This window comes from Mustela lutreola, chromosome 11 (genome assembly GCF_030435805.1).
Source record: "Mustela lutreola isolate mMusLut2 chromosome 11, mMusLut2.pri, whole genome shotgun sequence".
Lineage (NCBI taxonomy): Eukaryota > Metazoa > Chordata > Mammalia > Carnivora > Mustelidae > Mustela > Mustela lutreola.
Genome location: NC_081300.1, coordinates 89,382,484 through 89,395,287, shown reverse-complemented (window position 1 = coordinate 89,395,287; position 12,804 = coordinate 89,382,484). Strand labels below are relative to the sequence as shown.

Genomic DNA, 12,804 nt, shown 5'->3' with positions numbered 1-12,804 from the left:
TAGAATCGGCTGCATGCTCTGGTATGTAGATGTCCAGACCATTGTAACCCATGGGTAGGTTGGCGGAGAGCAGGAGAAAGAAGGCACCCAGAAAATGACCTGTGTGAGTAGAATTTCAAGATATTTAAGACATTTTATTGTTCTCAAATACACATAGCTTAGACTAACAAAATATTACAAGTTAGAGAACTTTGCTTTTTATTCAATACATAAATGAAATATGATTTATTCATTTACTCAGCACTCCAGTTTCAATGAGGCATCACGTTAGAGTGGGTTAATAATTATAAATTATTGAGTTGCAGATGAGTCCTAATGGACGCAAAGTTACTCTTTTAAGCATTCTCTCCGTGTGTTATTAATTTGCAGGGTAAAGGAAAACTCCAGCTCAGTCCAAGCTTGAGGGATCATATTCCAAATTAAGGAATTTGAGCTGAGTAATGAGGTTTATAGTGTGTCACAGTGAGGCCAGGAATCCAACAGAGTGTCCCTCACCAAATGTCCACAGTTGCTAGAACCTGTGAATAGGTTAGGATACATGGCAAAGGGGAATGAAGGTTGTAGAAGGAGGTAAGGTTGCTAGTCCCCTGACCTTAAAATAGGAAGATTGTCCTGGATTATCTGGGTGAGCCCCATGGAATCGCAAGCATCCTTAAAAGTAGAAGAGGGAGGCAGGAGAGGAGGTGATGTCCTGTGAGAAGGTCCTAACTCCCTGCTGACAGCTTGGACATGGAGGAAAGGTTCTAAGAGCCAGGGAATATGGGCAGCTTCTAGAAGCTGGAAAAGGCAAGGAAACGGATTTCTTCCCTAGTCTTGACCAGGGAACTAGGTGTTAGCCAGTGAGACCCACAGTAGGTTTCCAACCTACAGGATTGTAGAATGGTAACAGTTTGTTTCAAAACAAAAAGAGGAGGCAAGGAGTGGACTGAACTGTGGGGCATGCAGAAAGCAGCTCTGCTGGGACCTGGGCCCCGGCCTCTGCTCACCTCGCCTGCTCCAGAAAGATGCTTTGATACGGGACTGACTGACTGGACCTCAGCCAAATTCAGTACCCAGATCCTTTGGATCTTTCTGGGTTAGGACCTCTGGTTCAGGCTCTATCTACTCCTCTGGGTGGCCATATTGGCCTGCAGTGTTTCCTTGGAGTGTGCACTCTTGTCTCATGTTCACAAAAATGACATGAAAATAATTGCTCCCAGTCCCCCCTCCCTTACTGGTCCCTGCTCTTTCCCCACCTCTGTGCTCTTATACCACCTGGCAGCATACCTCCTCATGGTCCTGTCAGGCTTTACCAGAGCTGTGGCTCTGTGCTGAGGATGGTGGGTGAGGCCCTGGTGTGCTGGCCTTCAGACTGGCCCTCAGGATCTGTAGGAGTCCAGTTCCTGCTCTCATCCCACACCTCCAGAGTGAGTCCCTTGCTCCAGCCAGGCCGACTCCGTCCACAACAGGACATGTCTGTTACCAATGGAAGCATTCCCTCTTTCCCTCCTGTTTCTCCGTGTCCTTTCAGGAAAGGTCTGTCCAGAGTCCCACTTACCAGAAGGAGCCTTACTGACTCGCTGGCTCTCAGTGAATACCCTTCTTCTCTGACTTGTGTGGTATGTGGTCTAAATCTCACCTTTTGGTACTGTTACTGCCCAGCACTTTTCTTAACTAGATTAGCGTTAACTGGGAGGCAGGAAGTGAGCATCTACAGCTGAGTAATACTTCTGTCGTGGTAGAGACTCATTCTTGGCCTGGGAGGCAGTATTGGTATAGTGGGGGGTTCTCAAATGCCAGGCAGCATAGAAATATGTGGAACTCTGGACCCTAGCCCCAAGGGTTCTGAGTCGAGGTTTGGGGTGGGCCTAAGAATCTGCATGTCTGGCAGGTTCTAGAATGCTCCTCGTCCTGGGGCCACACTCTGCGTACCACGGGGTAGAGGTTTCAAGAGCGAGCATGGGTGTGGAGGCTCAGCACCCAGGTTTGAATCCCAGTTCCACAACCTCATCACTGTAGGTGCTTCCACCTCAACACACGTCCATTTCCTCATGTGTACGACGGGTAAAATCCTGTGACCCCCACCGTATGGGATTGTGGGGAGCAGGCATCATGGTAGTCTTTGCACCTAAGAGGACACTATAAACGTTACCCATTATTAAGAACCATTTTTCTTGGAAACCGAAAAGGCATTGTGCAGACACGTAGGGATGGGACTGGCTGGGCTTTGCCACCTGTGTCCTTGGCCACTTTTGTCATCTGTGTAATTGGGGCAAGCTAATGGGCCTCCACTTCTTTGTGCATAAAATGTAGGCAGTATTATTTGTCTTCTACTTGGTGGTTGTGAGAATCCCATAGAATATTCTGAAAGGATTTATGTGAAGGAATATGAGGATTACTATTAACAGATACTATTTATGTATTCTATAAGTGCAAAGCACTTCTGAGCTTGTGTGGGCGGGGAGGGAGTCCAGTTGTGAACCACAGCTGTAGTGGACCATTTGCCCGACACCGAAGGCCCTGACCGTTCAGCACATTTGCTCACTCTCCCCTGTCAGCTGTCCTGTGTGTCCAGGGTCTGATTTTAGCTGCGCACTGCCTGTCTGCCTTCTTCTAAGTTTTGTCCAGTCCAGCCTGGGGCCACACTCAAAGTCACCAGCGCAGTCAGACGGGAACCGAGAGCCCGGCCGGTGTGACCGCCAGCACAATCCAGTCCGATGTTAAGTGTGTAGGCTTACAGACGCCTAGTCTGCGGCCTCCATGGCCTCCATGTATGCAAGCGGTGGACGGAATAACTTTCTTGCGGGCTGGGAGCAGTTACCTGTGGTTGCTGTTTGTGAAGCACTTTGAAACCGGCTGTGCTCTTTGTTACCATGAGGCCTAACAGGAGGATGGGAGGATTTTCAGCTTTCGGTGGCATGTTTGCATAAAAGTATGATCTCTTCGCTGGGCTGAACGCGTGGTAAGGAGCACTTCTGGTCGGTTGTAGGTACCCCTTCACCAGTTCTCTACCGTCGCATCTCTGTTCCTTATTCTAGCACTAGGGCAGAGAGTGTCTAGAGAGAGCCCTCTGCAGCAAAGCAGAGACCTGTGCTGTCCCCTCCACAAGCAGACCGCCTGCTTTATCATCTCCAGCATCTACGGACATAGGGTTGAGAGCGCGGGAGAGAGATTTGGATTACGCCTGCCTGCATTTTCACCCGAGCGTACTCCTGCTCTCTGGGTTCCTTTCAGGTTTAGGTCACAATAGGTGTTGGTTTGGCCTCACTCTGGTCCTTTGTAGACATCTGCCCACGCCACAAAGCCCCCACGTTTGGCACAGGCCGTGGTGATTGGCAGTGCCTTCGCGGGCAGAGTCCAGTCCTGGAACGGCGGGGGGTGCAGGTGCATTGGCACGCGGTGGTGGGGAGCGCACACAGGCTTTGCCGGCCCAGCGCCTGGCGACACTCGGCAACACCGTCCCGTCCCTGAAATAACTTGGCCTTGTGGGCTTGTCACTCCAATTAAAACTTAAACATGAAAGCAGCCCAGGCTGCTGCTCCCTTTGTGCTGCGTTTGAGTGTGGCCTGTGCCAGCAGCGTGTCATGGAGACTGCGGAGGGGGCGCTGCACTTCAGGGATCCGCGCTCGCGCCGGGATTCATTCTTCAAGCCTTGCATCTTGCCGGTTGCTGCTGCTAAGTGCACCTGGGAGGCAAGTTTCTGTTTGCCAACAGAAAGTCACCTTTGGGATGGCGATGAGAGTCACTGTGCACATGTTCAGAGATATGCCGTGTTACCAAGCCTCCCGCTCTGACTTCTCTCTGGCGAGGGCTTACAAAATAGTCTCTCTGGCTGATTGTCAAAAATTACATCATATCGGAGTAAACTGCTTTTAAATCAGACATCCATTATTCATGTATATTAACTGCTTTTTTATTTTTTTATTGGCTGTTTTGTGTATGATTTACTCTTTTCTCACCAGGCCCCCCCTCCCTCCCCAATTGTCTGTCTTTCTCATCGTTTTTTAAATCTTAGCTCATCTGTGAATTTATAGAGGCTGTTCACTTAGCTCTGTATGCGAACATGAATATGCAGACCCTGCATTTTTGCAGCGAAATTGTTTACCACGTTATTGCGGGTCATATTGATGTTGGGTCAGAAGAGCAGCTTGGGTCATTTGGGTCATGAGTAGACTTACCCCAAAGGCTGAGAAGTCTTTTTATTTTGCAATTTTTTAAAAATGGGCATTACTGGTCTTGCACTTCAGGATCTGTACTGAATGCAACTGTACCTCCCACTTCTGAAACCGCTAAATATGTTGCCATGAGTGCAAAAGCAAACGGACTTAATTTGTTCATTTGTATGCGTGGAGCAGATCTCTCCCGTAGGTCTGTGGGCCATGGGCCTGTGATCGATAGATACAGGCAGAGACGTGTAGCACTTACTCATTCTTTCATCAAATACATGTTGAGTCCCTCCTTTGTGCCAACCATGGGAACTATCTGTCCACTGCAGACCGTTGCACTGGAGGGTCCCCTGGGCGTCTGGCATCTGTGTGACTGTGGTGCATTGCCCTGATCCGTGGCACTTGTCTGTGTGGAAGAAGGACTGGACACAGTCTGTTCTACTTCTGTAACCCCAGATCGGCGTTGTTGTTGTAGATAGTCAGTATCTGCATACTTTTAGCACATTTACCTGAATCTTGGCTTACGGTTCCTTCTAGCATCTCAGGCCTTTTTCCTGGAATGATTGCCCATCTTCCCAAAGTATAATCTTTAGAAGTTCCTTTAGTGAGGGTCTTTTAGGCACAGGTGTTCTCTGTGTTTTTATCCCCCAAACCTCTCTTTCTCACCTCAGTTGAAGGTGATTTTGTGGATCCTTTCTAATGGTTGGCTGGCAGGTCTTTTCTCTCAGACCTTTGAAGAAATTATTGGTTTTGATTCCTTTGGGGCCACTGATATCTTGACTGTCAGTCTAATGGCCTCTGCTTTTGTCTGCTTTGAAGACCTTTTCCTTACTTTTCTCTGGTTTCTCTCTTATGTCTGTAGGTGTGCGTGTACTTTTATTTTTCCTGCTTGGGATTTCTTGTGCTTCTTCCCTTCCAGTTTAGAATGTTCTGAGCTATTGTCAGAATTTTCGTCTCCCTCTTCCTGTCTGGAACTCAGGGGGCATGTGTGTTAGACTAGCTTGTTGTCCTCTGTGCTAGTCACACTGTCCATCCCTGCTGCTCAGTGTTACCTTCTGATGATGTCTTCAAATCTGTCTTCGATTCACAGAAGTCTCTTGGACGCTGATTAGTTCTTTAACTCATCGATTGCCTTTTTAATTTCTAGAAATTCTATTTGTTTTGTTTCTCCCAAGGCTGCTTTGCTGTTTTTAGCCCCTCACCCACTTTTATTTCTATAGACATTTTCAGCACATTTCTTGTTTTATCTAATAAATATCTGAGATCCTTGGAAGTCTAATTATTCTCTTTGTTTTCTACCTCTCATTTATGATTTGTTTATTTGGGATTTTTTAGAATTATGAGCTCGTATTTGGCTGATCTTGATTTGTAGGTTTCCTAAGGGGCCTAGGTTGAGAGGGTCATCCTCCTGAGAAGACTCTGCCAGGTACCAGGAGACAGGTTACTGACCTGAAAGTACTTTAAGTAGTAGGCATAGGGATTTGGGGCCTTGCAGGTAGCATAAATTCAAAGTGAGAACCTGTGTGAGGGCAGAGCAGAGCTCACATTTTCCATCCTGAGCTGAACCTGAGGCAGACAGGCTTCCAGGTAGGCTCTCTTTGCCAGTGGATTGACTTTTTCCCTAGTTTGCTTTTTACCGAGTGTACCTATCTGTACAACGGCCTCAACTGGAGGCAGACATCTCAGTTCTGGTGTTCTGTTTAGTGCTGGCCGGAAACTTTGCTTCTTCTTGCTCCAGTTCTGGGCACCTGGTGCTGGCAGATGTCGTCAGAGCAGCCCCTGACATGAGTGCCGCTTCCTTTTCTGGTTTTAGCACCCTCTTCATTTTTGGCTCCTCAGAATTTCTCGGATTTTTTAGGAGTTAAACAGAATGTCTGAAGAATATTTAATAGACTGAAACTTATCCAGCATTTTCAGTGTTTGTAAACAAGAGGGTTTTCTACATATTCTAGTCTGCTGTGTTGTCAGGGTAAAACCTTAGCCTAGATACAGTCAGGGTGTTCTAGAATCTGGATTTTCTGGAGAGAGATCTATGGAACCTCCTACTTTGAGTAGGATGAAGTGATTCTTTGCATATAGACCAGTAGTAAAATTAGGCATCCAGAAATGAGGGAAGAATGTGCAGAGCAAAACAAAGCATCTCTGGGTATTTATTATGAACTGGACTGTGGTGAGCTGGATACCATGTACCAATCAGTTAATCTCCAAGCACACACTCGGTCCTCGATCAGTGCCGCAGGAGTGAACGACAGGATTTCTGCCCCCCAGGAACTTTGAGCCTAAGTCTGAGAAGTGTTTAACAGCGTGTGGTGTGATGCTTGGTAACAGAGCCTCAGGTGGCCTGCCCAGAGCCCAGTGTTTGAGAACACAGGTCTGGGGGTTCAAGATGGCATCTTGGGAACACCAGGTGAAGTATGTAGACAGAAAATACATTCAGTACTAACAAGAGTGGAACTTGTCAAATTGAATTCTGCCAAGGGCACAGAGAGAGCACAAAATAAGCTTAATTGGGATGGAATTGGAGAGAACATGAGGATTATTTGCTTTACTCTCTAGAATTTGGCTTCTTACCAAGGCTATCCCCCTTAGAAGAGCAAAGTATGTGTGGCAGTGATGGGGGTGGCTTCTTAGGGAATCAAGAAAGAAAGCAGGTAGATTTTGTCATCTCCAGGGATTTCAGATATCCTCACCCACAGCCACCCTCAGCCCAGCATCTCCCAACCTTTAGCTCTCTTTGTCACTTCCCTTTTTTAAAAATGGCAGCAGACAAGTGATCTTTATGCTGTTTTATTTTTTAAATTTATTTTTAAGATTTTTAAAAAAGATTTTATTTATTTATTTGACAGAGATCACAAGTAGGCAGAGAAGCAGGCGGTGGATGGCGGTGGGGGGTGGGGGGAGCAGGCTCCCTGCTGAGCAGAAAGCCCAGATGCAGGGCTTGATCCCAGGACCCTGACATCATGACCTGAGCCAAAGGCAGAGGCTTAATCTACTGAGCCACCCAGGTGCCCCGTATTTTTAAGATTTTATTTATTTGTCAGAGCACACGCAGAGGGAGTGGCTGGCAGAGGGAGAAGCAGGCTCCTGGTTGAGCAAGGAGCCCAATGCAGGACTCCATCCCAGGACCCCAGGCTCATGACCTGAACCAAAGGCAGATGCTTAACCAGCTTAACCACCCAGGTGTCCCCCACTGTGCTTTTTTAAATGCCACCATCTTGTAAAGAAGCCTTCTGACCTCTCCCCACTCCTTTAGAAAGGCAGTGCTGGGGCCCTGAGGAGGCAAGCCGATTGATCAGGGGGTTGGTGTCCTGCCTTTGGCCAATTGAGGACTATGAGGAGGACTTACTGTTTGGGTAAGTTTAAAATCAAAATGGAAATGAAGTTCCTTTCTTCTTCCAGCAGTGCATGACCAAAAAAAGTCTGGGACTGTGAGGCTCTATAATCTCTTCGTAGTGATTTCTGTGTGCGGCTGGCTCCTGTTTCATTATGAAGGTAGTAGGAGTCCCAGATTTAGGAAACATTTGCAGTGACACTCAGATGCCATCCACTGGGTGGGTGAAGGACCTTATCCCACTATAGGGACAGTGGCTACTGTTTCTCAGCTATTTCCTTCAAGCTTTGGTTGGATAGCCGGTCCTGGGCACACCAAATATTCCGGGTTACTCCTGGAAAGTACAGGGCCCACCTGCACCAGGCACCCCTGATATTGGCCCTGGGGCTGCCGCCTCCTTCCTGATTGTACCCTGCCCCTCCCCTTGCCATCACTAGTCACAACACCAGATGCAAGGACCTGGCTGTGAGGTGGGTTTCCTCAGAGAGGCAAGTCCCAGGTATGGGGGAGCGGGACGGCTGGGGGCCGCGCAGCAGCTGGTGAGAGGATCGACCTTTACAGTCGGCAGCAGGCTGAGGCTTCTGCAGGCCCTCCGCCATCCTGGGTCATCCCAGTACCGGCTGTAAAGATGATTGATAAATATATGTTGACTTAACTGTTGAACGAAGTACATTATTGGTCTAAAAAAGTAGCCATCAGTATGAAATTACATATCCGTAGAGAAATTCTGTGCAGCCATTAAGAACAAGGTCTATCTATAGAGACTCATGAGGAAAGGACTCTCACGTTGTTTAGGAAAAACAAGTTGTAAAACAACATAATTCCATTCAAAGGAAAACAGTTTTATATACACACAGACGCCTGGGTGGCTCAGTTGGTTGGGCAGCTGCCTTGGACTCAGGTCATGATCCCAGCATCCTGAGATTGAGTCCCACATCGGGCTCCTTGCTTGGCAGGGAGTCTGCTTCTCCCTCTGCCTCTGCCTGCCATTCTGTCTGCCTATGCTCGCTCTCTCTCCCTCTCTCTCTCTCTGATAAATAAATAAAATCTTTAAAAAAAAAAAAAAAGAGACAAGGCAGATCTGTGTCAGAAGGAAGTCTCACACTGTATACACCTAACTGCTGAAGTGGTTATTTCTGAGATGGATCTATAGAAGGTTTTCAACTTCTTGTAATTCTGTTAGAATGTGTTACAATATATATTACACTTGAAATCAGAAAAAAATAGATTGTTTAAGAAAAAGATTTCAAAGAAATCTGAACAGCTGCCAAAATGGAAAGTTTGGATTCTTAAACTAGGGTTTATGAAAATACGTTAAGGTTTCTGGGGGCAGGGTGGGGGGGGGAACTTTCTGCTGAAGTTCTTTTTATTTTTTTTATTTATTTATTTTTTAAAGATTTTATTTATTTATTTGACAGAGATCACAAGTAGGCAGAGAGATAGAGGAGGAAGCAGGCTCCCCGTTGAGCAGAGAGCCCAATGTGGGGTTCGATCCCAGGACCCTGAGATCATAACCTGAGCCAAAGGCAGAGGTTTTAACCCACTGAGCCACCCAGGTGCCCCCTGAAGTTCTTTTTAAACAATGCTTGTTTCCAGCAGGTGCCCTTTCAGTAGCTAGCTACCTGGAAGCCAGAGAGCAAGGCACACCTCCCGGTGTCCTCTGCACAGGCATCTCCTGTAGTTCTCTCTGCAGAAGAGGCGCCAGCCTTAATTTTGTCACTTGAGCTCATACTTAATCTAAAACTTTGCTCTGTAATCACTTATGTAGGCTCTTTTGTAACATACATTTGGTACTTAAAGGGAAAAATCCCAGCAATATCTATTGATTTGGCGGTCACATTAGTGCAGAGCATTTTGTCTGAGATTTTAGCTCTGGGTAGTGTTTTCCTTCTTTCTAGCATATCCACACACCTCTGAGAGGGAGTCAAGTGGCCCTGGGTTGAGACTCACCCAACTAGGGCAATAAAGAGAAAAATTAGTCTAATGCATGGTCTTAACAAGAGGGGGAGTGGGAGCATGAATAATTAATCTCACTCGTCTATGGCAATCAGATAAAATGAAGTCCCATTTGCTCAACCTTATTAAAAGAGAGAGAGTGCGGGAGGGTGGGAGGGAGAAATGGTAAAGGTCGTTAAGGGACTTTTAACATGGAAAGAACCGCCTCGGAGATGGGTAATGTGTTTTCTAGTCTCTGTGGTCTTTAACTAACCCTAATGGTAAAGGTACTCTTTGGATATTCTGATTCATTGAATTATTAAACATTTCAGAAAATACTTGACTCTTGACTACGAACTTTGATGCCTTTATGATGAATTTGCAGTCTTTCTGGAGAGGGATCAGATTTCCCTGTGTCACTTCGAGAGGACCCTCCGCTTGTCAAAAAGGAATGAGAAAAAGAAAAGAGGGTCTCAAGACCAGATTTTTATTCTTACAATTACCCAAGATGTTCGCACATCAGAGGCCTACCTTCCTACTATGGAAGTTGAAAACAAAAAGAAATTGAGTCCAAGAACTCTACCAAGAGCTCTATTTACATTAGCCTATGTGAGAGACCATGAGATTGCTGTTAATTTTTTTCTTCCTCCTAGAACTGATCTTATGCAGCTTTTAGGTTATTTGCTATAGATAGAAGATTTGATTATTTCTTTGTACTTACTTGGAAGAATAACTTTTTTTTATATTTTAGAATTATTGAATTACTTTCAGAATTATTAGAACTGTATAGAATTCTTGGAGTTTTTTCAAAGTTATTTTCCACTGCATGAAAACAAATAAAATTTAGCTTGTTCTCTATAGTCTTAATAGATTAGGAAGGCATTTTCAAATTTGAAATAGTCTCTCTTCCTTTCAGGAGCTGCTGGCAATATTAATTAAGGTGATAATCTTGTTTTAACTGTGAAGCATTTCCAAAGATTCACTTGTTAGAAATGTGTGTTGATAAGGAGATCATGGTTTTCAAGGTAGAGATCATCAGCCTCTCAATACTGAAAGAAGAATATCCTGATAAACTGATAACTGTAAGGTTGGAAAAGAGAGCGTGCCGTCTCCGTGTGTGTGCAAAAGGAGGAGAATCTCTACAAAATATTAACATTAATAGTTTTGAGTTCAGTCATTTTAACCGCATGATCAACAGAAAAGAATACGTGCCCAGAAGTGTATGTGTGTGTCAGAGAGAGAGAGAGAATGAGGATGAGGTGGCTTTTGAACTGTGAATTTGGGGGCACACATGGGCAGTATCTTGAGTATTTACAACAATGACTAATCCATAGCAAGCATCTAGGGCTTTTTAATGTTATTTTTATTATTTTATGTTATTTTTATTCATTTATTTGAGAGAAGTGAGAGTGATCACAGAGGCAGAGGGAGAGGGAGAAGCAGACTCCCTGCTGAGCATAGGGCCTGATACCGGGCTTGCTCACTGGACCCTGAGATCATGACCTGAGCTGAAGGCAGACATTCAACCAACTGAGCCACACGTGCACCCCCATAGCAAACATTTAATGTTAATTAATTGAATTTTTTTTTTTTTAGTAAAAGACTTAAATAATCTTTAGAAAGATTTCTCATGAGCCACCTTTTTTTTCTTTTTGCTGGAAAGAAAGCACAGAACTGTTCGATCATAATGAACACGTAGTCTAGAGACACCCTATAGAACAGAACCTCCTAAAATTAGCAAGGGGAGAGTGGCTGGAGAGAGAGATGTTTGGGAATGTCAGTTATACCTCACTTAAGAAACTTGTTTTAATGTTCGGGAATAAGACTTTGTGTTTTGGTTTGTAGTTTAGTCTAAAGAAATCATCTGTCATGTAGTGATTAACTATCCATCCTCCTGGAAATAGTACCATTCTTTTTTTCTCCTTCTGGGATAGCAAGACAGAGATGGGGAAAATGAGATAACACAGGCTGGCACATCTGTGGACATCAGAAGATCAGAAGGCAGCTTCCCAATCTGATGTTGTCACTGACTCTTAGTTTCCATGCTGCTCTTTCTGGGTTAGGAAATTGGGATACCTAACGTCCCCATTTGGTGTTTTCCTTTGTGTCCTATGACTTTTGTACCTTGGCCTGGGAACTCTTTGGCTGTTCTTTTATTTTCTTTTGCATTTACTTTTGTCATTCTAAGAGCCATATCCCTGTGCTGGAAAAGGTCAGGAAATTATGCAGCAGTACATGTCCGTTAAGGGTTGCTGGGTGATGGTCTAGGATAAGAAGTGTTGGATGGGGCTCTGCTGTACGCAGCTGCACACCCACGTATCTTCCTTCCTTCTCAGATCCTGGTGTACAGCCTGGAAGCAGAACGGTGCCTCTCAAAGCTGGGCAACGCGCTTGGTGATTTCACTTGCGTCAACCTCAGAGACAGCCCTCCCAACCTCATGGTCAGCGGCAACATGGACAGGAGGTAGGTGTGAGTGAAGAGCCATGTTTTGCAGCCGCGGTGGCTTTCTGCCGGTCTTTGCCCCTCGCCTCCCCCGTGCTCGCTCATTTCCTCTGCTGCTTGCACGGCTGTGTTCTCACTCCACAGCCTTGCCGCCTCAGTTCAGCCTGATCCTTAAATACCGTCTCTGTGAACTTGGAGAACAAAGTCTTGCATTAGGTAATAGTTGGGCAGAGCTAGCTCTCGGCCTCGTTTCTGAAACGCCATGGGAAGGTGGTCTTTTAAGCCATTTGGTGGACACAGTTGGTAGAAGGTCCAGTGAGACCACTTGGAATATCTTTTGTCCCCCTGCTGCAAAATTTGTCTGGCATTTAAAAGCTCACTTTCTAATATTAAAAACAATAACCTAAGGGCTGAATCATGTTCAGCAGAATAGGATTGCCTGCCAAATGATGTCAAGAGTGTATTTCAGAACACTATGGTGTCCCTCTGGTGATGGGGGGGAAAAGGGACTTGATGGGAACAGATTCCAGTTTCTATTTAGCTGATTAGCAGTCTTCTCTTTAACGCTTTGGCTTGGGGAGTCGGATTTTCCTGCTACAGGGTCCAGTGCCAGTAACGGACGCTCCAGGAACTACCAGCACGAAAGGATTAAAGTATTTGAAAAGACCCTCTGAGTCCAAATTTTAGGTCTTTTTCCCTCCCCGTCCCTTCTCTCCCTTGTCTTTTCTTTTCCTTGTCTTTTTTTTTTTTTTTTTTTTTGGCTGGTTATCTGCCATGTCTGATCCAGTGCCCTGAAGAGAGGTAGCATGGCTGGAGGCCAGGGTCTGCCGGCGCCCCCTCCCCCGGGCCCGGCCCCGGGCTGCAGGTGGTGGGCTGCTCGGTGGGGGGATCAGATCGCAAGGCGGGCACTCCTGTGTGCCAAGTCTCAGACCTCTGCCGCACCAGTGCAG

The 12,804-nt window shown here is 45.9% G+C and overlaps 1 protein-coding gene across 1 annotated transcript in view; it reads left to right on the top strand.

Annotated features, from left to right (window-relative positions):
* FBXW8 (F-box and WD repeat domain containing 8) overlaps positions 1–12,804 on the top strand; it is a 126,798-nt gene that overhangs the window by 95,231 nt on the left and 18,763 nt on the right. Inside the window, exon 8 of the mRNA XM_059138655.1 lies at positions 11,748–11,875. Coding sequence (XP_058994638.1) covers positions 11,748–11,875 — 128 coding nt within the window. The remainder of the gene's footprint in view (positions 1–11,747; positions 11,876–12,804) is intronic.